At 37.9% G+C, this 23598-nt stretch overlaps 2 protein-coding genes across 2 annotated transcripts; both read left to right on the forward strand.

The window, feature by feature from the left end:
• Positions 1-128: 128 nt before the first annotated feature.
• Positions 129-7945, forward strand: LOC137401378 (glutathione reductase, mitochondrial-like). Its single transcript, XM_068087695.1, has 10 exons — positions 129-384; positions 511-626; positions 2530-2599; positions 3861-4048; positions 4351-4537; positions 4821-4955; positions 5052-5163; positions 5300-5431; positions 6884-7017; positions 7269-7945. The coding sequence occupies exons 1-10, from the start codon at positions 175-177 to the stop codon at positions 7416-7418; spliced, it is 1434 nt and encodes a 477-aa protein (XP_067943796.1). The 5' UTR covers positions 129-174; the 3' UTR covers positions 7419-7945.
• An 883-nt stretch (positions 7946-8828) lies between these two features.
• Positions 8829-22036, forward strand: LOC137401677 (uncharacterized). The gene is made up of 7 exons (XM_068088136.1): positions 8829-9232; positions 10755-10935; positions 12416-12525; positions 17507-17709; positions 20492-20661; positions 21253-21440; positions 21572-22036. The coding sequence occupies exons 1-7, from the start codon at positions 8974-8976 to the stop codon at positions 21658-21660; spliced, it is 1200 nt and encodes a 399-aa protein (XP_067944237.1). The 5' UTR covers positions 8829-8973; the 3' UTR covers positions 21661-22036.
• The last annotated feature ends 1562 nt before the right edge of the window (positions 22037-23598 follow it).

Consider the following 23598-nt stretch of genomic DNA (forward strand, 5'->3'; position numbering starts at 1 on the left):
TATAGCCGTATATTTTATGTAGCTTGGTCGTTTACGCTCGTTAACCGTAATTCCTTTTCAGTCCAGAGCAACTCTCACAATAAGGAATCTGGCAATTGAAGAAGTTACGCTTTGTATGCAAATAAATCACGAGTTTAGCAAGTCATTGTCGAGAGGGTCATTTGTCATCTTTCAATGACACATACCCTACTTCGTTTTCAAAAGCTTTGCACACAGCTTAGCCGAAAATTTTCGTTATCTGCAGCTACAATGGCGCCCACAGTTCACAAATATGACTATTTAGTTCTCGGTGCAGGTTCAGGCGGAATTGCTAGCGTCAGAAGAGCTGCCGAGTTTGGGGTGAACTGTGCAGTGATAGAAAGGGGTGCTTTGGGTGGCACATGTGTAAGTTTTTTGTTTGATACTCTGTTTCGTTTATGTGTTTAAGTCAATTTAATACTGTTAATTAGAAGCATCATATCTGCGTGTAGTAGATGTCGAAATCATCACGAGCTTTTGTATCTTCTGTAGGTAAACGTAGGATGTGTTCCCAAAAAAGTTATGTTTAACACCGCTATGCTGTCTGAGCAGTTACACGATCATGCTGATTATGGGTTCAGCACCAGTATGGAAATGTTTGACTGGAGGTAAGAACGGATTTTAACGTGAATGTCTGGTATGGATATTCTGGCCATATGGCAAAATTAGCTTTACAACCGAGAACTTACTGGTTCTAGCGTAACGCACACATTTTTTGGCAGAAAAGGGCAAGTTTCTATGATTTTTACACGAAATTGAACATGTTAGAGAATTATTTAGCTCCCCTTTGGACAGCTTAGGTCAGTTGTGCTGTTAAGTTTTAAGAAATCTTAAAATACTCGAATTTGAGTTAGTAGTTGTCTACTTGTGGACCAAAGTTGAATATTTTGTTGGAAAAAATTGAAATATTTTTGATTAAAAATCAACACTTGTGACCAGTAGCCAAGCCTATCAATAAAGTCAATCAAATCTAATCAAAACAGTAAGCCATTCACTCGAGCATTATAAAGAATTCTAAAACCATTAATTAAAGTGACTGTTAGTCACTAACAATGAACAAATATATTGGGGGTTGATGACCTCTCAGTATTTACTGATGTTTAAAACCACCTTCTTATTGTGACCAAATGAGAGCCAGGGTCAGCAAGCTCTCTGGTTAAAGCAAAAACTTTGTCATCATAATGTTCCAATGTTGAGAGACGTTTCTACTTTTGTGAATTCAGCATGTGGCGCAAGTTCTTCTTTTGCCTTTTCTCATTTGAGGGTCGCCACTACAAATAGTATATTCTGGTACAAAATATATTGTGACTATTTGCCCATGAAATTTGGCACATGGGAAATTGTGGCTGGATGCCCTTTCTAACACCACCGATGGTTGTTCTGGGATTCGAACCGCTGACCTACTGATTATTTGCCAGTGCACTAACCACTGAACGCTGATGTAATCCAAATTGTTGCTCTAATATTTAGTCTAGTATTTAGCAGGCTCTCACTCCTTGGGCAGACATGATTTACCTTCAAGGATTGAGAATACTTAGAGGTTGACTTGCAACAAAATTCACATTACAGTTATTTGGTATCAAAAAATTCACCAGGTTTTACTCTGTTGTGTTGTAAGTGCCAAATATGTGGAAATGTGATTACAAGCTCTTAAAAGCTCAAAAACGAAAAGCCGCCATAGATTGGAATCTGTTTATTTCTCTGACGTAGTCATGACAGTTTGGTTATTGTCTTGTCACGTGATGTTCTCACGTGAATTGAAAGGCCAATAAAAAGCTCTATATAAAACTTATTGTTGCACTAATTAATGACAAACACTTCGGGTTTTACCGAAGACCCCGTATCAAATATAGATGCTCGTTACTTTACAGTTTTATTTCGGCTTGATCTAATCGTCAAGTCGTAATCTGATCATGTGACCCAATACTTCGCAAATAATTTTTGCAGCACTTTTCGATTATCACAGGTGACCAACAGGCTTGTCTTGATTATCAGACAATGATATGTACTCCTTCGAGGTAAGGTTAAAAAAGTAAATAAATTTTTACGGTAGGTTATAAGATATCACTGCTAAAAGTGACAGCATTACAATGACGATAAAATACACGTATAACAACAATAGACATGGTTTTATTGAATGCGGGAAGTATATTTGTGAAAATATTTCGACGAATGAGGTTGCATGAAAGTGTGAACAGAAACCATCTCCTACAACTACGTGACATTTGAACCGTTTTGAAAAGAGAATCCAAACTACGGCGGTCTTGTGTGGCTGCGATCAACTGTTCGTTTTTTAACATTTAAGAGCTTGTAATCACATTCCTATATATTTTGCACCTACAACACAACAGAGTAAGACATGGTGAATCTTTTCATATCAAATAACTGTAATGTGAATTTCGTTGCAAGTCAACCTTCAACAATAGGCAGTTGTCTTTCCTATCTCAAAAATATCTTTCTTTTCCTTAGCTGTTTAGTGCCAACCAAACCAGCCTGTTTACAATGTTTTAGCGTTATCAAGAAAGCAAGGGATGCGTATGTGAAAAGGTTGAATGGAATATATGGCAACAACCTGGATAAGGTAATCCATGAGACATTTTAGACAGGTTTGTCACCTGTTTACTAAACTAACTTAAAAACTTGTAGGTTTTACTGTTGTATTTAGACTGCAGAGGTATTTGTCTTTCTGACAGATTTGTCAAACTGTCAGAAGTTGTCAACTTGTGACACCAGCAGTTTTTGCTGTGGTTCGCATCTCGCAGCTGTATTAAGGTTCGACATTTTTTACTCCGCTTCTTTGAGCTGTTAGTATTTGCAGGACGATGTATTCAGCAACAAAATGCTGGCAGTTGGCTGCTTGTAATTATAACTTCAAGCTGCCTGTGTCAGTCTAGAACGATGAGCATTAATAATGGTTTGATCTATTTGCCATCCAGTTAGAGAAGGCTGTACAAACCACCCAGCATGTTTGTTGAAGGACATAAAGTTATTGTTAACCTTTATAGCAGGGGTCAAGAACCTTTTTGACTGAGAGAGCCAAAAACCCACATGTTTCATAATTTAATTCAAGGAGAGCCATATGTATATTTTATGTATATGTACATGGCGCGAGAGCCATAGGTTCCCTACCCCTGCTTTATAGTTTTAATTGGAAGGCGTGTCTGAAGCTGGGTTCATGTTGTGTGAAATGCGGTCTTGCTATGCCCATGCTCAACTGCTCTGAAGTGGTGGTCCAATCAATGTCCATCTATTAGTTAGGTGTATATGCTATTTGCCTGTCGAGTGATTCATCAGGAATGTGCCGGCCCCCAGCTCATTCTACATCTCATCAATCAGGTTTTTTGTTTTAGTTAAAATTGCTCAGGTACTATTGTTCCCTACCTCTCTTCGATGAGGTTCTGATTTGTACTTGAAATTTATGGGTAGCTATTCAGGTTCAGACAGCACTGCCCAGTCCATGATAGTATTGTGTCTATTACACATGTGAAGTTTGTGGTAATAGACAATAGTGTAGTTACTAGGAATTCTGGCTTTTATAAGTGTCAGTATGGGTAGTCTAACCTACTCTCTCAATTGTTCATTGCCCCAGCAAATAAAACCTTAGGCTAATGTAGAGCTACTCTCCCAATTGTCTATGGCTTCTGCAAACAAAAACGTGGGCTAATGTAGATATTGTTGAAACAACTCCATGTCACACCTGCGCACTATTGTTGTCTTGTTTACTGTGAGTTTTGTGTTTTTCTGCAAACAATCTCCGATTGCGTAGCTTGTTTGGTCTGTGCAGCTCCTCGCCGCTCTCTTCTCTTGCTTACAGTCCGAGTGTATGTAGCTCATATTTGCAGTCAAAGGTTGAGGCAATACGGGGAGAAGCAAGGTTTATAGATGAGAAACTAGTAGAGGTGAATGGGGAGAAGTACACGGCTGATCACATTCTCATCGCTGTTGGAGGTCATCCTACCATTCCTAATATTCCTGGCGCTGAGCATGCGATCACTAGCGATGGATTCTTCGAGCTCGAAAACTTGCCAAAGTAAGCCCCTGTTCCCAAGTTGCATTCATTTAAGCGTGTGATTTAGTGCCTCACAGATTCTTGCCTTTACCACTTGTATGTTTTAGCCCACTGATGAGTCTGGCGTGGTCTCCGTCAGCTGTATGTTTATTTCAATGCAAGCTCGTAGTTGTGTCCGGTATTTTATGTCTTGTTTGCCTGCTGCTAGCATCACGGAGCAGGCAATTGAGGAATAATTCTTTATAATGGCGCTAACACCTCTGTCTTGTTTCCACTATTTACTTTAGAATTTGTTCTGGTATTTTGTCAATTGTTTTGTTCAGGAAGGCAGTCGTAATAGGTGCTGGTTATATTGCTGTGGAGCTAGCGGGTATACTGAATGCATTGGGTAGTGAGACCCATGCCCTCATCAGGAAAGACCAGGTCCTTCGCACATTTGATGAGACAGTCTCACAATTGTTAACCCAGGAGATGGTATCAGCTGGCATTCACCTGCATACACAGACTCAGGTATGTCACTATGTAACTCATTTCTACTTGTAGACAGACTCAGGTATGTCACTCGTTTCTACCTGCACACACATACTCAGATATGCCTCCTTCTTGCAGGTGCTATTTAGACAAGACTTTCTCTAGCAAATGTTATTCAGACAAGACTTCCTCTAGCAGGTGTTATTCAGACAAGACTTTCTCTAGCAGGTGTTATTTAGATAAGACACTCTTTAGCAGGTGATATTTATATGCTGTTGCAAAGTATTGTAACGCTTGTAAACAACTAGTAGCTATGTTGCAGGTATCAGAAATAGCAAAGGAGTCAAGTGGTCTGTTGACTCTCAGCACAAGCAAGGGCGTTATTGACAATGTTGACTGCGTGATATATGCTGTTGGTCGTGAGCCGAACACCAAATACCTCGGCCTTGACAAAACTGTGAGTTTTGCGCGTGACATTTGATGACGGGTGAGCTGGACTTTAGAAACTTGTCAATATTACTTGCCTTCACTAGATACAAACATTTATATACAGGGAGTAGCGATGGACAGCAGGGGTCATGTTATAGTTGATGACTACCAGAACACCAACATCTCAGGAATCTACGCTGTTGGAGATGTCATTGGTAAAGCCCTTCTCACTCCAGGTGTGTTATTACTATATAGAAACGCAATCTTACTGTTTCATAAAGGGCACATCTGCTCATTTTATTGATGCCTGATTCAGTGAGCATTTATTGACAGCCTTGCTTGCAGTTTCTATTCTCGTGTGTCTATTTACAGTTGCCATTGCGGCTGGCCGCAGACTGTCTCACAGGCTATTTAACAACGAGTCAGATCTGAAATTATCCTATGATAATATTGCTACTGTTGTCTTCAGTCACCCGTTGGTTGGTACAGTTGGCCTCACTGAAGGTATGTTAATATTCTATATTATATGTCTAAATTATACTACTGTTATATGCTATGAGGCTGGTCTCTAAGACGTGCCCTCCTGTCGTGTTCCATTTCTCTCAGGCAGCATTGCCGACACAGGTCAAGATGATAGAACTGTTTGTTATTCGAGTAGTTGACACCTGTTCATGCTGGACAGTACGCTCTTACCAGTTGCGCATTAATTGTCATGTGCTGTATCATTGTCATGAATTTATGTAGTTGTTTTCTCTTGATCATACTAAATGCTCATAGCCTACTACAGTGTTTCTCAAAGGTTGGCATGTGTTTTTTGGTAGAGTATAAACAATGACTTGCAGAAGTTAGTTATGCTTTTTGTTAGCACACATTGTACAAAGACTCTCTCAAATCTACACTCTAGCATTTAGCCATCATTCTTGGTGAGTCTGTGCAAGAATTGTAAGTACAGTGTACCTCCTGATTATGGTGTCCCTGTTTTACGGTTAATGAAGTTTGCCTTACGATGTTTTGTCCCCCCCTGTTACAGCAATTTTTTCTCGCCATACTGCATGAACAAAAGTGTCTCTCGAAATTCAAATTTGGCAGTCGGTATGCTGAATACGTCGGAATCACAAACATGCGGGTATCCTATTCAACGAAATAAAGTAGATTGTCTTCTATAGCAACATATGTTACTATAAGAGATGATCTACTCATATGTTACTATAGAAGATGATCTACCCATATGTTACTATAGAAGATGATCTACTCATATGTTACTATAGAAGATGATCTACTCATATGTTACTATAGAAGGTGATCTACTCATATGTTACTATAGAAGATGATCTACTCATATGTTACTATAGAAGATGATCTACTCATATGTTACTATTGAAGATGATCTACTCATATGTTACTATAGAAGATGATCTACTCATATGTTACTATAGAAGATGATCTAATCATATGTTACTATAGAAGATGATCTACTCATACGTTACTATAGAAGATGATCTAATCATATGTTATTATAGAAGATGATCTACTCATGTTACTATAGAAGGCTATCTATTCATATGTTACTATAGAAGATGATCTAATCATATGTTACTATAGAAGATGATCTACTCATATGTTGCTATAGAAGATGATCTACTCATATGTTACTATAGAAAATGATCTACTCATATGTTACTATAGAAGATGATCTACTCATATGTTACTATAGAAGATGATCTACTCATATGTTATTATAGAAGATGATCTACTCATGTTACTATAGAAGGTGATCTACTCATATGTTACTATAGAAGATGATCTAATCATATGTTACTATAGAAGATGATCTACTCATATGTTACTATAGAAGATGATCTACTCATATGTTACTATTGAAGATGATCTACTCATATGTTATTATAGAAGATGATCTACTCATATGTTACTTTGCTGTATACTTCTGTTATACAGCTGAGGCAAGGGCTAAATACGGTGCTGACAGAATAAAGCTCTACACAAGTGTTTTCAACCCCATGTATCATGCGGTTACCCAGCGGAAGGTCAAGGCTCTTTCTAAACTCGTCTGTCTTCTACCTGATGAGAAGGTCCATCTGAGTGATTGCTGCTTCAGGTGTAGCCTGGCAGTTATATAGCTAGTATTAGTAGTGAATTGATTGTGCATGTCTGTATGCATTAATCAGTGTTTCTCATTTCTTGCTTTTCCTATACCAACCCTTGCTTGTTATTCTTGTCAAATCACCGGCTGTTTCCTTTTTTAAAAGCCTCTCCATGTGACGGCAGAGAGACTCATATGAATCGATACTTTCTGCTGAGCTTTGTTCATTTTTTCCTGCAGGTTCTTGGCATACACACGATGGGACCCGGCTGTGATGAGGCTATGCAAGGTTTTGCTGTCGCTGTCAAGATGGGAGCTACTAAAAAGGACTTAGATCAGACAGTTGCCATTCACCCGACTAGTGCTGAAGAGCTCGTCACTTTACGATAACTCCTGATTGGCTCAAATCAGCGAACATTGACTTAGTTATTTTTAGAACTGCGATATGGTCTAGAAGTACATCATCAATCACATTCTGATTTAGAAATAAGTTTATAGCCTGAGATCCTGCAAGGAGGTGAATCACAAACATATTTCCTTTGCTCAGACTAGACCTGCGTGTAGGGAGTGGAATCACTTATACCATGCTCTACATATAATGTTGGCTACGTATTCTTCTACTTCGCCTCTTCGCTGTACTTCTGCCATAGTTTGCTTTTTACACCTTTAATGCAGAGTTATCTTCTTTTTGTATAAGGAGTTCCATATCATTCTATGATATGACAATTTCAAGTGAGGGCTATACAATATTTTCATAACATCAATTCATATTGGTCTTTCAATAGGTTGTTTAGATGTATTGTGCAAAACATCCAGAATTGAATTTTTTGTTTTTGTGTATTGGCAGTTTTTCATCGTTAGACCGTAGATGCATTATTTCTGTATCTGTTATTGTAATAACAGTGGCAGACCCGGCATAGTAGAGAGGAAATGCTGGTATAGCAAAGAGTGTGTCCTGTTGCCGCACCGCAAAGTGACCAATAGCAAAAAATAGAGACAGCCAACAATGGTACAGCAAAAAAATGGTAGGATTATCAATTCGATCTAAGGGTTTTCATACATGCATTACAAAACCTTGACATCGACCTTCACTTGTCTCAAGCAAAGGTCATTCGTTAATGTTTTTATGGCCGACAAAGGAAAAAAATATACAGTAGACTGGTTACCTTCAACATTTATAAAATGGTCTACTAATCTATATATTAGGAAACATTTTCATGTCATATACACTTTTTTAAACACACTACAGAGATGTTGCCAATTGACACACTTCGTAAATATACCTTGTTAACAGCCTCTGTATATGCATGCTCTATAAAACTCTACAACCACACACTATAAATGTGTCCGACAGGTTTGCTCTAAAAACATCCTATAAACATGCTCTTTAAACATACCCTTTAGACATACTCAGACATGCCCTTTAGAAAATACTCGTTAGACATACCCTTTAGACAGGCCCTTTAGACATACCTAATGGAAAGAGTCCACTGTTGCCACGCCTTATCCAGTGATGTTTTTATTCCATTTTTAGATAAAATTACCCCTCCCTTGCAGGGCAGGTGATTGCAGGTGATTTAGATATCTAGTAGTATTATGGCATTTAAATAGATCTCGCATAACAGTTGATGCACATTATTAAGTTATTAATATAACAAGGTATCCTAATAACTCAACAATTGCTTCAGATTAGGATAACGGGTTATCCTAATCTGAAATTGAATCTGGTTTTTATATCACTATCTCATCACGACAGATCAAAATATTTAGATGACTGAAATCATCCAACTATGTCCATCTTCTATAAAGACTGTTGCGCAAAGGGAGTCACATCATGACACCTGCCGCTGCCTAACCCTGAGACCTTGTGATCAGTCAACCAGTATCAATATATGCAGCAGGCAGCATCGTAGTATGACAGTTAGAAAGAGGCAGCAGTTCTGCAATGGATGCACAGTTTCAGAGCTTTCCAGACGAGGACGGTAGAGACAGCATAGAGATAGGCATGAACAACAGCAAGAGAATGTACGACAGGTTCAATCGCACCAGCAGGGTGTTTACTGTAGATCGTGTGAGGTTCACTCTGCTGTTTTTGCTGGCAGCATCAGCACTGGTAATATCTATCGTGAGTCTCACCAAGGGATCAGCATATGGCTCTTATTGGAGTCCACAGGAGACACCTCAGTCATCTGGACAAGAACAAAGTAAATAGTTCTTTTAATCGTTTCCCTTCCTGCAAAGGGTAGTTTTATGTAAATCCGAATTTTTATGCTGGATAAACTCTACTGGACTTGTCATGGAAGCTGTTACCTGCTTTTGTCTGCCATTCAATACGGTCTTGTCTCACATCAATCTGGCTGTTGACCCACTATGTTAGTTGGTCTGCCTCTGTTAGTAGGAGATTTTGTTAGACACAAACTCAAGAAACATAAACTGTGGTGTCAACGCATGAACTGTGTCACTGTAACTTGATCTCCAGATATTTAGCTGTTTTATCAATTGGATTAATTGAGCCAATGCAGGTTATGCTGACAGAACATACTGAGAGGTGAAAGGTCTAACAGCATTTTGCTGCAGCCACTGCATGTACTGTAGCTATTACATATTTAGCTGTTTACAACTGATTTAATCTTAGAGATATTTCTGAGGCATACAAAGGGTAGATGTAAGTGTAAGTAGCGACCGTAACTGCAGGCAGCCAGAAACAGATATAGAAAGTATAGTCAGAATTTGTCAAAGTTCCAGATATAGGCAGAGCTGTAAAAATGAGAGCTGAACGGAATTAAATGAAATGCATAGAAATACATAAATGTAAATACAAGTGTAAATAGCGAGAAATAGAGTTAGAGGCAGCAACACGAGAATAAACAAGTTTAGAGATGAGTGACTTGATGACTTGATGCTGAATTAAACTGCTTTGAGGTAAACTTGTAAGAGTAAAATATTGAGACGACAAACTTATAAGTTGCTTTGTGACTAAAGAGGCAAATTCCTCATGTTTAGTGCGTTATAAATTGTCCATCAGTTTCATAGAAGTATTCAGAGAGTCGTGAGAAGATCTTTTCAATTAGTTATCATTCAGCGGTGGCTCCTCTTCAACAACCAACTAAATGCAGGTGCTTTGGTCAGAGCTAGAGCTCCAATAATTTCATCCAATAATATTATGTATGAATGTGACTGCTTTTGGATTTCGTAGGAGATAGTTGGGCTCTGACCACATGACACTCATTATTGTAGGGAAATACAACAGCTTGTTACTTGCTTGACAAGAGTAGACAATAACTGACAAGAGTTCCATAATTGACAAGAGTAGACAATAACTGAGTTGCAGTCTATTGCCAGTCGAAGCAAACATATCGAAAGTTGTGAATCAAAAATCTTTGTAAATATTAAATGTTTTTAGTATCTAGTAATCAATTGCTTGCCTTTTAACAAAAACATTCTGCGGTAAAAATCTTTTACTGGATTCGTTCGTAGGTCATCAATAGAGTAATTAGCATTTTGGTGACATACCAATAAAAACAGGATAGAGAAGAAAGCTCCATATTTAAACAAATGGTAGTGAGGTATCCGACTTCTCATTCAAAATTCTTTAAGCATTATGTCATGTCTAGACCTCCAAGAGATGCATAAGGAATCAGATTATATATATTAACATCTGTTATTATGTTAACATATATAATTAACTCCTTTATTAACATCTCAATTTCATTTTTCTATTCACAGTTCTAGCAGTAGGAAGTCTCTACTGCGGAGGTGATGATGCTTTCAAACCGTTGATGAATGCTTATGTAAAGGAGGGCATAATCGGCACCCCAAACAGCCAGTTAATGTCAAACACCTCTGGCTATTTGCAATGCTATAAAGCTTGTATCAAGGCTTATGGAGAAAACTGCAGTTTTTACAGGTAGGAAGTCTATTCTTTCACGTCTGAATTCATGATTGTCTATGAATGTCTATGTCTATTGTCTATGAATGTCTATGTCTATTGTTTAATGAACTAAATATGACAGGCCACAGTTAGTAAACATGCATACACATACATACATAGTCAGTCTGCTCACCTACTAGCAGATAAGGTTCTGATGTCAGTACATTCAGAGCACATGTCTTCACCACACTCAGTAGTAACCAAATGTGTTGGCTGTCCTGCAAGATAAAGTTTCTAGAATGTTCTGTGTGAATATCAATTTATACTTTGTGTGGTTTTAGAAAACTGCACAACATTTAGATTGTAGAGATCAACTGTGCAATCTATATGCATTGTGCTGCTTTAATTGTTAACAGTTACCTATTAATAATTGAAAAGTTGGCTGTTAACAGTTAAAAGTTAGCAGTTAACTGTTAAGAGTTAAAAAGTTAAGAGTTACATGTTAACAGGTAACAATCAATTGTTCACAGCTAAAAGGTTAACTACTAACAGTTAAAATGTTAGCTGTTAACAGAAATTAAACCTGTGACAGCTAATAATCTTTCACAAGTTAGTGTATCTAAGTTCTAATAGACAAATGGCGGGCGTTGCACGGGTGATAGAATAATAACCTAATGAATTTGAGTAGCTCACCTGGTATGCTAGTAGTTTAAATCTTTACTAAAATAATAACCCTGTTTGAAGCCAGTTTAATAGTCGTTACGTGTAATTATCAGTCGTGCTAGTTAATAACCTTAAGCCTTTTCAGAGTGAGTAGTTTAACTGATGTAGTGAATGTCATCACAATCATTCATCATCACGGTTAGTTGGACATCGTAGTGTAGTGGTTTAGATTGCTGGTCTGCAAGCCCGGGGTTCCAAGATCAAATCTTCTGCAAAGTGGACTTTTCATCGCTAGATTTTACTTGCTATGACTGGAGGACACAGGGACAACAGACCAACAAACAAAAGACTAGCAAACTTTGAGATTTATATATTTAGATTAATGTCAAATAACTTTCACTGACACATTATCGTTTGGAGGGAGACAATTCCAACCTTGAGGATGTTCTTTATAATGGTTTTGCAGCTTTAACATTTAAAAATATGTCTGTCTGTCTGTTTTATCCAAAGTCAAATATTCTGAGTCACATAATCATACTGTTTTAGTAAGAGTGTTGTTAAATAGCCTATAGATAAAAGGAGAAGGGGAGCAGGAGATATACAGCAATATCTGTGTAGGTTTACACATATATATATATCAGATAGATACGTGTATATCAGATATATACGTTTATATCAGATATATACGTTTATATCAGATATATACGTGTATATCAGATATGTATCAATAAGTGTCAGATAATTATGCTTGAAATACTTTATCTAAAGACACAATGTTGAATCTGTGAACTTTATAGCGTGTTGTAGAATAATTCTCAAACTATAAGTAACTTTGGTTGGTTTTATACGGCAGCTACAACTCTATGGGAGGGCCGTGCACCATAAGCTCAGCTGATTTCTATTCTACCTGGACATTAGCAGAAGAAGTTGATGGTGCAATTACATGCTTCAAGTACAGGACAGGTAAAATATACAAAAGATGATTACCTTGACTCACTAAGTAGGCAACATTTGAAGAGCAAATTTTCAGTGTGCTTAGGTGGATTACATAATGCTACAGAAATACTAGAGAATTCTAATTCAAGAATGACTAATAGAAATACTCTGTAGCAGTCACAATAGAACAGTGTAAAGGAGACAACTCCACAACATGAACAATCAGTTCTGGAAACGTTTAAGCTGTACGAACTGTAAAATGTATGTAAACTGTAATCCATGTACTGCATGTAAGCCTTTGCGGTGGTTCAGTAAAGGTCGTACTGTTTCTGTCTCCAAAAAATAAAAATGACTTTTTATCTTGCAATTGGTTTATTAAATTAACATACTATTTTTGCAATATCTGCAGTGTACTAATTTTGTTACAGTAGATGCTCTTACAATAGATATAATCCATTCCGGGAACATTTACATTACAGGGATTTTACATTATAGGAACAGTAAAATACATAATCTTCCCAGATTCACCCCTTTGGCACTTCAAAAAAAACTAAACATAACTACTTATTTTAATGACTGTACAATAACTGTGGTATTATTGGGTGTGTACAGTAACTGTGGTATTATTGGTTGTGTCCAGTAACTGTGGTATTATTGGTTGTGTCCAGTAACTGTTGTATTATTGGTTGTGTACAGTAACTGTGGTATTATTGGTTGTGTACAGTAACTGTGGTATTATTGGTTGTGTACAGTAACTGTGGTATTATTGGTTGTGTACAGTAACTGTGGTATTATTGGTTGTGTACAGTAACTGTGATATTATTGGTTGTGTACAGTAACTGTGGTATTATTGGTTGTGTACAGTAACTGTGGTATTATTGGTTGTGTACAGTAACTGTGGTATTATTGGTTGTGTCCAGTAACTGTGATATTATTGGTTGTGTACAGTAACTGTGGTATTATTGGTTGTGTACAGTAACTGTGATATTATTGGTTGTATACAGTAACTGTGGTATTATTGGTTGGGTACAGTAACTGTGGTATTATTGGTTGTGTAGAGTAACTGTGACATTATTGGTTCGTATCGACGAGTTTTCTTTTTTTTTTCTTATGGCTTTTTGATTATGGAGTTCATGATTACGGCAATTTTACATTAAATTCAGGCAATCCCGAACCTTCAATGTCAATTTAAAATGATTATTTCCCTTTTTTCTAGAAAGCAAGGTCATAAATGGAAAGAAAAACATGAAAGATTTTGCATATGTGTATAATATACTAAAAACAAATATATGTATTTACCATCGTAAGAGCGGTTCCTGCATGTTTGTTCATTTTTCCAAGGCCAGGGTTTGAGGTTAGGATAAACGATAGCTTTTCACGAGACTACAACTCTTAACATTCAGGTTGTTAGACTGATACTCTAACACCTGAGCTGTTCGACCACCTTTGAGTATTCCTGAATAATTGTGCAGCTACTTATTCTCTTTGCTTTATCAGCACTCCTAACCATCTCTCACAGCACACTAGACTGAGAGGATACTAGTATTTATGTACACTAGACTGAGAGGATACTAGTATTTATGTACACTAGACTAGTATATATAATAGAGATAACCTTATATGATGTTTTCTTTTCCAAGTGCGGCAAAAGAGAAAATAATATTTTTAAACCGAACAATGGTACTCTCATTATTAAATCGAATCTAAAAACCTGGACTAGCTTGAGGCTTTACGTAATACGAAGCAAAGTCTTTACATAAATTCTTTACGTTAAGTGAAGTTTACGTTATAGGAGAAATCTGCTGTACTAATCATGCACACTACATAGCGCTCTGTCAGTCCTTGATGAAGACTTGTAAACAGTAGTGATCATTAGACAAACCCTTTACAAGACTTTTCAATATTGACATAAGCTACATTTGTAAAAGAAATATGATCCCATCCTATAAAAAAACCTTAACAAACACACCCTATGGGCAGAGTAAATCGTGGTCACCCCTCTCTTGTAATGTTTTTATTAAATTTTCAGATAAAATTACCATTTGCTTACCAAGTATAGGTGATGTGACTATTGAAGTATCACAGCATATTTACATAGATCGGACTTCGCAGTTGGTGTATATTATTAAGTTATTAAGATAAATTGTTAAACTAATAACTTAATCATAGCTTTAGATTAGGATAACAAGTTATCCTAATAATAGCTTTAGATTAGAATAACGAGTTTTCCTAATAACTTGATAATAACTTTGGATTAGGATACGAGTTATCCTAATAATTTAATAATAGCTTTAGATTAGAATAACGAGTTTTCCTAATAATTTGATAGTAACTTTGGATTAGGATACGAGTTATCCAAATAATTTAATAATAGCTTTAGATTAGAATAATGAGTTTTCCTAATAATTTGATAGTAACTTTAGATTAGGATAACGAGTTATCCAAACTACTTGAAAATTTGATGCTTGCTAATCATCTGCGAGAAAACAGATTTTTTCTTGTAAGCAATGCTTACATACAGTACTTTGAATTGATGGGAGAACAGCAGTGATTGTCATTGAATGCCCTTACTAACACCACTAATGGTTCCCAACCGTTGACCATAGTGTGACCAAACCAATGACATACTGATCATGAGTTGATACCATAACCAGTGACATACTGAACATGAGTTGGTGCCGTAACCAGTGACATACTGATCATGAGTTGATGCCATAACCAGTGACATACTGATCATGAGTTGGTACCATAACCAGTGACATACTGATCATGAGTTGATGCTATAATCAATAACATACTGATCATGAGTTGATGCCGTAACCAATGACATGCTGTTCATGAGTTGATGCCGTAACCAGTGAACCAAAAATAAGGACTCAAACTTTTATAAAAAGGTTTAATTAGCAAGAAATCTGCTGTAGATCTTTGATGAGAGATTTTCATTCTAATGCTGGCTACTAACAGCTGAATGGGTTATCAAAAACCTTTACTATAATAGAAGCTGTGTCTGTCTGTTTGTTCTTACGAAGCCACACTTGGAGTGTTAGGAAAAAATGCATCACATGATAATTTAAATCATACATTTGAATTGGTGGACTAACCAATACACTCTTCGGTCACCTTGCTACATCATGGAATAATTGTACACATAGTTATTACACATGAAAATTTCTCACAGCACACAGGAGTGGTAGTGTTTTAGTTTTTACTATAATAAGAACCGTGTCTGTCTTGGCAAAGCCACGATTCGAGACTAGGAGAAATGGTTGCATCATAAGGGGTTTGAACTCATGACATTCAGTTTTACAGCCTGGTATACTACTACTTACCTTATTCATTTGCCTTCTAGCATTATAGAGTAGTTATGCGCATTTATCTACTTATTCTCTAAACTCTACCGACACCCCTTATGGCACACTAGACTGCTATGGTCCCTTATGGCACACTAGACTGCTATGGTCCCTTATGGCACACTAGACTGCCATGGTCCCTTATGGCACACTAGACTGCTACGGTCCCTTATGGCACACTAGACTGCTATGGTCCCTTATGGCACACTAGACTGCTATGGTCCCTTATGGCACACTAGATTGCTATGGTCTCTTATGGCACACTAGACTGCCATGGTCCCTTATGGCACATTAGACTGCTATGGTCCCTTATGGCACACTAGACTGCTATGGTCCCTTATGGCACACTAGACTGCCATGGTCCTTTATGGCACACTAGACTGCTATGGTCCCTTATGGCACACTGGACTGCTATGGTCCCTTATGGCACACTAGACTGCCATGATCCCTTATGGCACAATAGACTGATATGTTCCATTATGGCACACTAGACTGCCATGGTCCCTTATGGCACAATAGACTGCCATGGTCCCTTATGGCACACTAGACTGCCATGGTCCCTTATGGCACACTAGACTGCCATGGTCCCTTATGGCACACTAGACTGCCATGGTCCCTTATGGCACACTAGACTGCCATGGTCCCTTATGGCACACTAGACTGCCATGGTCCCTTATGGCACAATAGACTGCCATGGTCCCTTATGGTACACTAGACTGCCATGGTCCCTTATGGCACAATAGACTGATATGTTCCATTATGGCACACTAGACTGCTATGGTCCCTTATAGCACACTAGACTGCTATGATTCCTTATGGCACACTAGACTGCCATGGTCCCTTATGGCACAATAGACTGATATGTTCCATTATGGCACACTAGACTGCCATGGTCCCTTATAGCACACTAGACTGCCATGGTCCCTTATGGCACACTAGACTGCCATGGTCCCTTATGGCACAATAGATTGCCATGGTCCCTTATGGCACACTAGACTGCCATGGTCCCTTATGGCACACTAGACTGCCATGGTCCCTTATGGCACAATAGACTGCCATGGTCCCTTATGGCACACTAGACTGCCATGGTCCCTTATGGCACACTAGACCGCCATGGTCCCTTATGGCACACTAGACTGCCATGGTCCCTTATGGCACACTAGACTGCCATGGTCCCTTATGGCACAGTAGACTGCCATGGTCCCTTATGGCACACTAGACCGCCATGGTCCCTTATGGCACACTAGACTGCCATGGTCCCTTATGGCACACTAGACTGCCATGGTCCCTTATGGCACAATAGATTGCCATGGTCCCTTATGGCACACTAGACTGCCATGGTCCCTTATGGCACACTAGACTGCCATGGTCCTTTATGGCACAATAGACTGCCATGGTCCCTTATGGCACACTAGACTGCCATGGTCCCTTATGGTACACTAGACTGCCATGGTCCCTTATGGCACACTAGACTGATATGGTCCCTTATGGCACACTAGACTGCTATGGTCCCTTATGGCACACTAGACTGCTATGGTCCTTTATGGCATACTAGACTGCCATGGTCTCTTATGGCACACTAGACTGCCATGGTACTCATTTCAATAAAGAAATGAGTAGTTGGATAAAAATTCATAAAATTTACAAAACTGTTGCAGCTAACAGATGGAAGACAATGTACAAAAGACCCAAGTTAACAAAGTCAGGCTACAACAATGAAGTGACTGGCCCATGGATTGACAATGACTATTTCACAAATGGCTCGCTCCATGCACACGGTGACGAACTCGCATCTAGTTCATCCTGGACTATACTGAAGAGCCAGCTATGCAGATACTGGAACGATCTCAATGTTGACAAGGTAAGCGTGTCTGTATGCCTACCAAGGTTGGCATGTCTGCCTGCCCAGCAAGAAGGAAATCTGTTGTTTTCCTAACAGATTTGGCATATCTATCTGTTGGCATGTATGTTAACCTAACCAGGTCAGCATGTCGTCTGGTCAAACAAGATTGGCATGTCAGACAACCCAACTGATGCCCGGTTGGGACAACCCAACCCAGTTGATGCTGGCATGTTCGCAGGCCCAACAAGGTTGTCATGTCTGCTAGTTTAACCAAGTTGGCATGTCTGCTAGTTTAACAAAGTTAGCATGTCTACCTGACCAACAAGGTTGGCATGTCTGCCTGACCAACAAGATGAGCATGTTTGCCTGCCCAACAAAGATGGAATGTCTGTTTTCCTTACAGATTTGGCATGTCTATTTATTGGCATGCATATTGGCATTTCTGCTGGTCTAACAAAATTGACATGTCTGCACGCCCAACAAGGCTGGAATGTCAGCCAGCCCAACAAGGTTGGCATGTCTGCAGGCCCAACAAAGTGGCCATGTCTGCTAGTCTAACAACCTTGGCATGTCTGCAGGCCCAATAAGGTTGGCATGTCAGCCAGCCCAACAAGGTTGGCATGGCTGTCTCAACCTGAACTCAACACATGAATTTCTGAACATGCAGTGTAAAATTTAGCAAAGTTTTGTCTCAAACATTTAACATTGGAAGTTGCTCGAAGCATTGTAATTGAATAAATTCAAATGTACTGACGAGTAAAAATAGACGAAATGTTAAAAATATAAAAAAATGTAAGATAAGTTAGCCTACACTTCAACTAATCTAAGTTACAGTACGTTACAATAAGTTACAGCAAGTTACAGTAAGTTACAATAAGTTACAGCAAGTTACAGCAAGTTACAGTAAGTTACAATAAGTTACAATAAGTTACAATAAGTTACAATAAGTTACAGCAAGTTACAGCAAGTTACAATAAGTTACAATAAGTTACAATAAGTTACAATAAGTTACAATAAGTTACAGTAAGTTACAATAAGTTACAGCAAGTTACAATAAGTTACAGCAAGTTACAGTAAGTTACAATAAGTTACAATAAGTTACAATAAGTTACAATAAGTTACAACAAGTTACAATAAGTTACAATAAGTTACAATAAGTTACAATAAGTTACAATAAGTTACAGTAAGTTACAATAAGTTACAGCAAGTTACAGTAAGTTACAATAAGTTACAGTAAGTTACAATAAGTTACAATAAGTTACAGCAAGTTACAGCAAGTTACAATAAGTTACAATAAGTTACAGTAAGTTACAATAAGTTACAATAAGTTACAATAAGTTACAATAAGTTACAGTAAGTTACAATAAGTTACAGTAAGTTACAATAAGTTACAGCAAGTTACAGTAAGTTACAATAAGTTACAATAAGTTACAATAAGTTACAATAAGTTACAATAAGTTACAATAAGTTACAATAAGTTACAATAAGTTACAATAAGTTACAGTAAGTTACAATAAGTTACAGCAAGTTACAGTAAGTTACAATAAGTTACAATAAGTTACAGCAAGTTACAGTAAGTTACAATAAGTTACAATAAGTTACAATAAGTTACAATAAGTTACAATAAGTTACAATAAGTTACAATAGGTTACAATAAGTTACAATAAGTTACAATAAGTTACAGCAAGTTACAGTAAGTTACAATAAGTTACAGTAAGTTACAATAAGTTACAGCAAGTTACAGTAAGTTACAATAAGTTACAATAAGTTACAATAAGTTACAATAAGTTACAATAAGTTACAATAAGTTACAATAAGCTACAATAAGTTACAATAAGTTACAATAAGTTACAGTAAGTTACAATAAGTTACAGCAAGTTACAGCTGTATATATATATCTCTATTACCATCTCTACTTTCAAATAAGATAAGCATTCTACGGCTACGGATCTGCAAATAGATTTACTATTCAGCATTGACAAAGATGGTACTCGCTGTAAAGGAACTCGCTGCATCACTTCACCACTCCACAAGAAACCAAACCCAAACCACTTGAGTACAATAGCAGAATAGATATTTCCCAAATATAGGCCTATATATAGTTCAGAGTATGCAATAAACATACTCTGAACAGCATCAACTGCGATGCGGGACTGCCAGGTGCTTGGCAGTCTTGGCTTATCTCTACTCCTTTCAGACATATCTGAGGAAGTAATCTTGCCCCCTCGATCGCAGAGGCTGAGTCGGTGACTGACCAAGCAGCCCTACCAAGGGCTATACTTCCAGCTGAGCCAGTGGTTGGTCTCTTCGTTGCTCTTGATCATTTCAGATGGGTCAGGCTAATCTCCTTGAGTCATCTCGGTAATCTCTATGAGCTAGCTCGTCTCAGCCCTGAGCCAGTCGAACTGCCGCCACACTATTAACATTGAAATATAAACACTGTCATACACGCGCAACCAACAATTTCTTCAACCTACATAATATTTGAAAAATAAATTTTAAGCTAATTTGTTGAATTGATGATGACCTTGATATACTACCGTCAGGAATACTTATGATATGTCCGTATTAATCTGAGCAGCATGATGTAACCGACTATAGTAATTTTATCAGGAGTTGCTTTCTCTTGGTAATAGCTAGTTCGCTATCCAGAATAGCTTTTACAGATAAGAAGTGTGCCAGTAACTCCACATTTTTAGTAAGGCCGGAGCCAATAGCTTGTTTAACTAGTAGCCATGCTGTTTCTTGTTTACATTTTGTTTGCGCTGTATTATGTAGCCTACTCTATAATCAACGCTAGGTCAAGGTGAGTCTCTACAAAGATGGTAGAGAAGTCCATCAACTTATATTTAATGGCCGAGGCTCCAACATTGAAAGCTGGTTTCACGATGCATTTCTGCTAGAAACAACCTGGACGGACTTGAGCCCGGCTAATCCCCCTTTGTATATAGGATGGTGGTACAAGGATTAGTGAGTATTCGTATCAAGTCATTTCATTTCACTGTTGAGCTCTTGATGCTTTAATGTAGATGGACCAGCTGTAGCTAGCTTATGCTATTTTATATTTTAAAATAGATAGTAAGAAATATTTTTCTTATTAGGCTGTCGTCAAAAAGGTTTTGAAAAGAAATGCAAAAACTTATTCGCTACTCAATGCTATGAAGCTTGCCTACTGAGAAATGGAATTGAACAGAACTGCAATGTGAAGTATATTGAGTTGATCTGAAACTTTGCAAATTTTTTTTGTTATAAGCCCAACATTAGACTTTACATTAATAGGCAAATCCTAACAATAAGTCAAAAAATTTTAATAAAAAAAATGGGAGTCATGACTACTCCCATTCTATTAGTGGGAGTCACAACAAGTCCCACAAATAGAATGTAACCTGCAGGTTTAATAAAATCCCCTCGCTCTAGCACAACAAGCAGATGTAAACTACACTTACATCGATTGTACGTAAAATATTCAAATAGCCACAGCATGTGCCTCGGACTTCTCCTTCTCTGCCTCTTTACTGCAGTCAGTAGAGGGCTAATCAGGAGTAACCTTATCTCTTATAGCGCTAGAGAACTAACTGACAGAGCCATGTATGTAGCCAGTCGGCATAACGGATGCCCCGATGACAAATTGTGGATGGTAATAATACAAAACCAAAAGGATATTGTGTGTGATTGGGAAACCATTGGTGAACAGAATGTGCCAAGACTCTTTTATGCTCCCAATAAGATGGAGGCCGGAATAACGGAATGTAAGCAGGTCGAATTACTAGCCTGAAATCCTTAGTTTATGGAAATATCTATAATAGTGTATAATCCTAATAGTAGATCTTCACTATGATGCAGCTACTCCCTAGCCTTAGCTCTACCGTTACGGTTGTAGTGGATGAAGCAGACTACATGGTCATATCGATCAGCTTCCCTCTCATACTAGAAGAAAACCTTTCTGATAGAATTCTCACAGACATCTAACCTCTTCCACGGGCCAACCACGACAGTTGCCGCATCTGCACACATTCATGTGCAACAATATGTCTCATGTATAGTGTAATCAGTGACAACAGCAGTGTAGTGCTTGGTGTCACATTTAGACTGGGCTTGTTAGTACTTTATCATGTTGCTCAGTACAGGTATAGAGAGGGGGGGGCCAACTGTTGCTAGCAGAGGCTAGCATTGGATATTCACTGATTTCTTTTGCTGATATATTAATTTTTTTTCACTAGTAAACTTCCACACTTATGGTTATCTGTTGACATACACATTGCTCCTGTCATACGTACATACGTACGTACATACGTACATATATATATATTCTATTACAAATAAAACCAGGTAGTCACTAAGCTTAGACCTGAAATGCAAGGTATTCAGCATAGAAGTAAATATATTTTTACAAATGAAGAAGTTTTCAGATGTATAAGCAGATGAAATAATAACCAGTCATATTCGAGTAGGATGTTGTAGTTACTCGGTGTTGAGCTTCCAACCTCAACTTTATACATCTGTTGTTTTAATTTAAAGCTAAGTACAGTTTTTATCATCTGCAGAATGTTTCAAGCTCTAAATGGACAGCTCTCTTCATACCTTTTAGTGACAAACAAATGGTGAGATGCACTGCAGGTTTGACTGTTACATCTCCCTAGATATGGGTTTAATTGCTGATTGGTCTCTGCTCACCACTTTATTGGTGAACACTTTATCTAACAGGTATTAATTAGCAAGCACACGCTCCAGCCATGACTGGCGGTTGTAGAGCTGCCACATGCTGTCGATGCTTGCTTTACCAAACTCTTGTTTAGTTTTGTTTCGCTTTGTGTAGTTTTTTCCCAGTGCAGCTATATATGTGGTAAAAGCTGACATGTGGTTGATCGGTTGTTGATAACTTAAGGCTTGATGACTCATACTGGTGGGAAGTCTGTGAGCTTTAGGAGCTGGTCACTGTTTTTTTAATTACGACAACCATTTGCAACTTAATTTTATAGCTGATTTTATACTTCAAAAAGACCTTTAAACCTTGAAAGGTCCTTAAAAAGGACCTCTGCCTTTATTGTACATATGGTTGTGGTGCAAGAGCATCATGAGACTTGGAAACTAGTATGCTGTACAGCTACTAGTAGATCATCCTTTATAAGTTTAACAATTTTAATCACCTGGGCTTTTGGCCAACAAATCTCTATGGTTGGGTGGCCTAGAGTTGTACCAAGGCTTCATTCCAGCTTATAAAGGTCACGTATCCTATGATTTCTCTTCGCTTACAAATATAAAACAAAGCTCACAAAAAAGTGACATGCCAAAAAAAGTCGATGACCAGCAACTAGTACTAGAAAACAGCATGTAAGACAGCCACTGTAGCGTGTGGCAAATGTAAAACAGAATACAACAAATGAGTTACTAAAGATCCTTCTAAATGCTGTGACTGTTGCTGTGGGTCACCCTTTTGAGGAGTTTCAATTTTCCTACCTGAAGTTTTTCACACCACACTGTCTATATGTCACTACCATATTTTGCTAGTGAACTGCAAGAGCGTCGAGCCTTATTTGGCTATAATATGTTAAACTATTACGCTTTCTGCAAACTAAATAAATTTAGCTGTTCGTGACACCCCTGTGGCAGATATGCTTTTACGATTTCTTTTGTCAGAAATCTGCTGAATCATGTTATTGCGAAGATTAGTTGTGTTGCCTAGTTGTTAGCAGGCCCAGTCGTCTGGCATAAAGATCAGCTTGCATAGCAACAGCCTACCCTGCAGCAAGTTCTGTGGCTTGGCATTGTTACGCTAGCAGCTAACCAATGGCATGGGTCTTCACGATATTAAAAACCTTTAATATAATCAACCGAAGGACAATACAAAAACTGGTGAGAAAACAAGGAAAAGTTGAGAAAAACACCTGTTCAATCGATTAGTCATTT

This window comes from Watersipora subatra, chromosome 8 (assembly GCF_963576615.1).
Source record: "Watersipora subatra chromosome 8, tzWatSuba1.1, whole genome shotgun sequence".
NCBI lineage: Eukaryota > Metazoa > Bryozoa > Gymnolaemata > Cheilostomatida > Watersiporidae > Watersipora > Watersipora subatra.

Bases quoted from the DNA above. Each gene is read 5' to 3' on its own strand.
- LOC137401378 (XM_068087695.1), top strand. From the start codon at position 175: ATGACACATACCCTACTTCGTTTTCAAAAGCTTTGCACACAGCTTAGC. The intron at 4,956-5,051 runs GTGAGTTTTGCG...ATTTATATACAG, and splicing joins ACCTCGGCCTTGACAAAACT to GGAGTAGCGATGGACAGCAG. The intron at 5,164-5,299 runs GTGTGTTATTAC...GTCTATTTACAG, and splicing joins TAAAGCCCTTCTCACTCCAG to TTGCCATTGCGGCTGGCCGC.
- LOC137401677 (XM_068088136.1), top strand. From the start codon at position 8,974: ATGGATGCACAGTTTCAGAGCTTTCCAGACGAGGACGGTAGAGACAGC. The intron at 9,233-10,754 runs GTAAATAGTTCT...TTCTATTCACAG, and splicing joins GTCATCTGGACAAGAACAAA to TTCTAGCAGTAGGAAGTCTC. The intron at 17,710-20,491 runs GTAAGCGTGTCT...AATCAACGCTAG, and splicing joins ACGATCTCAATGTTGACAAG to GTCAAGGTGAGTCTCTACAA.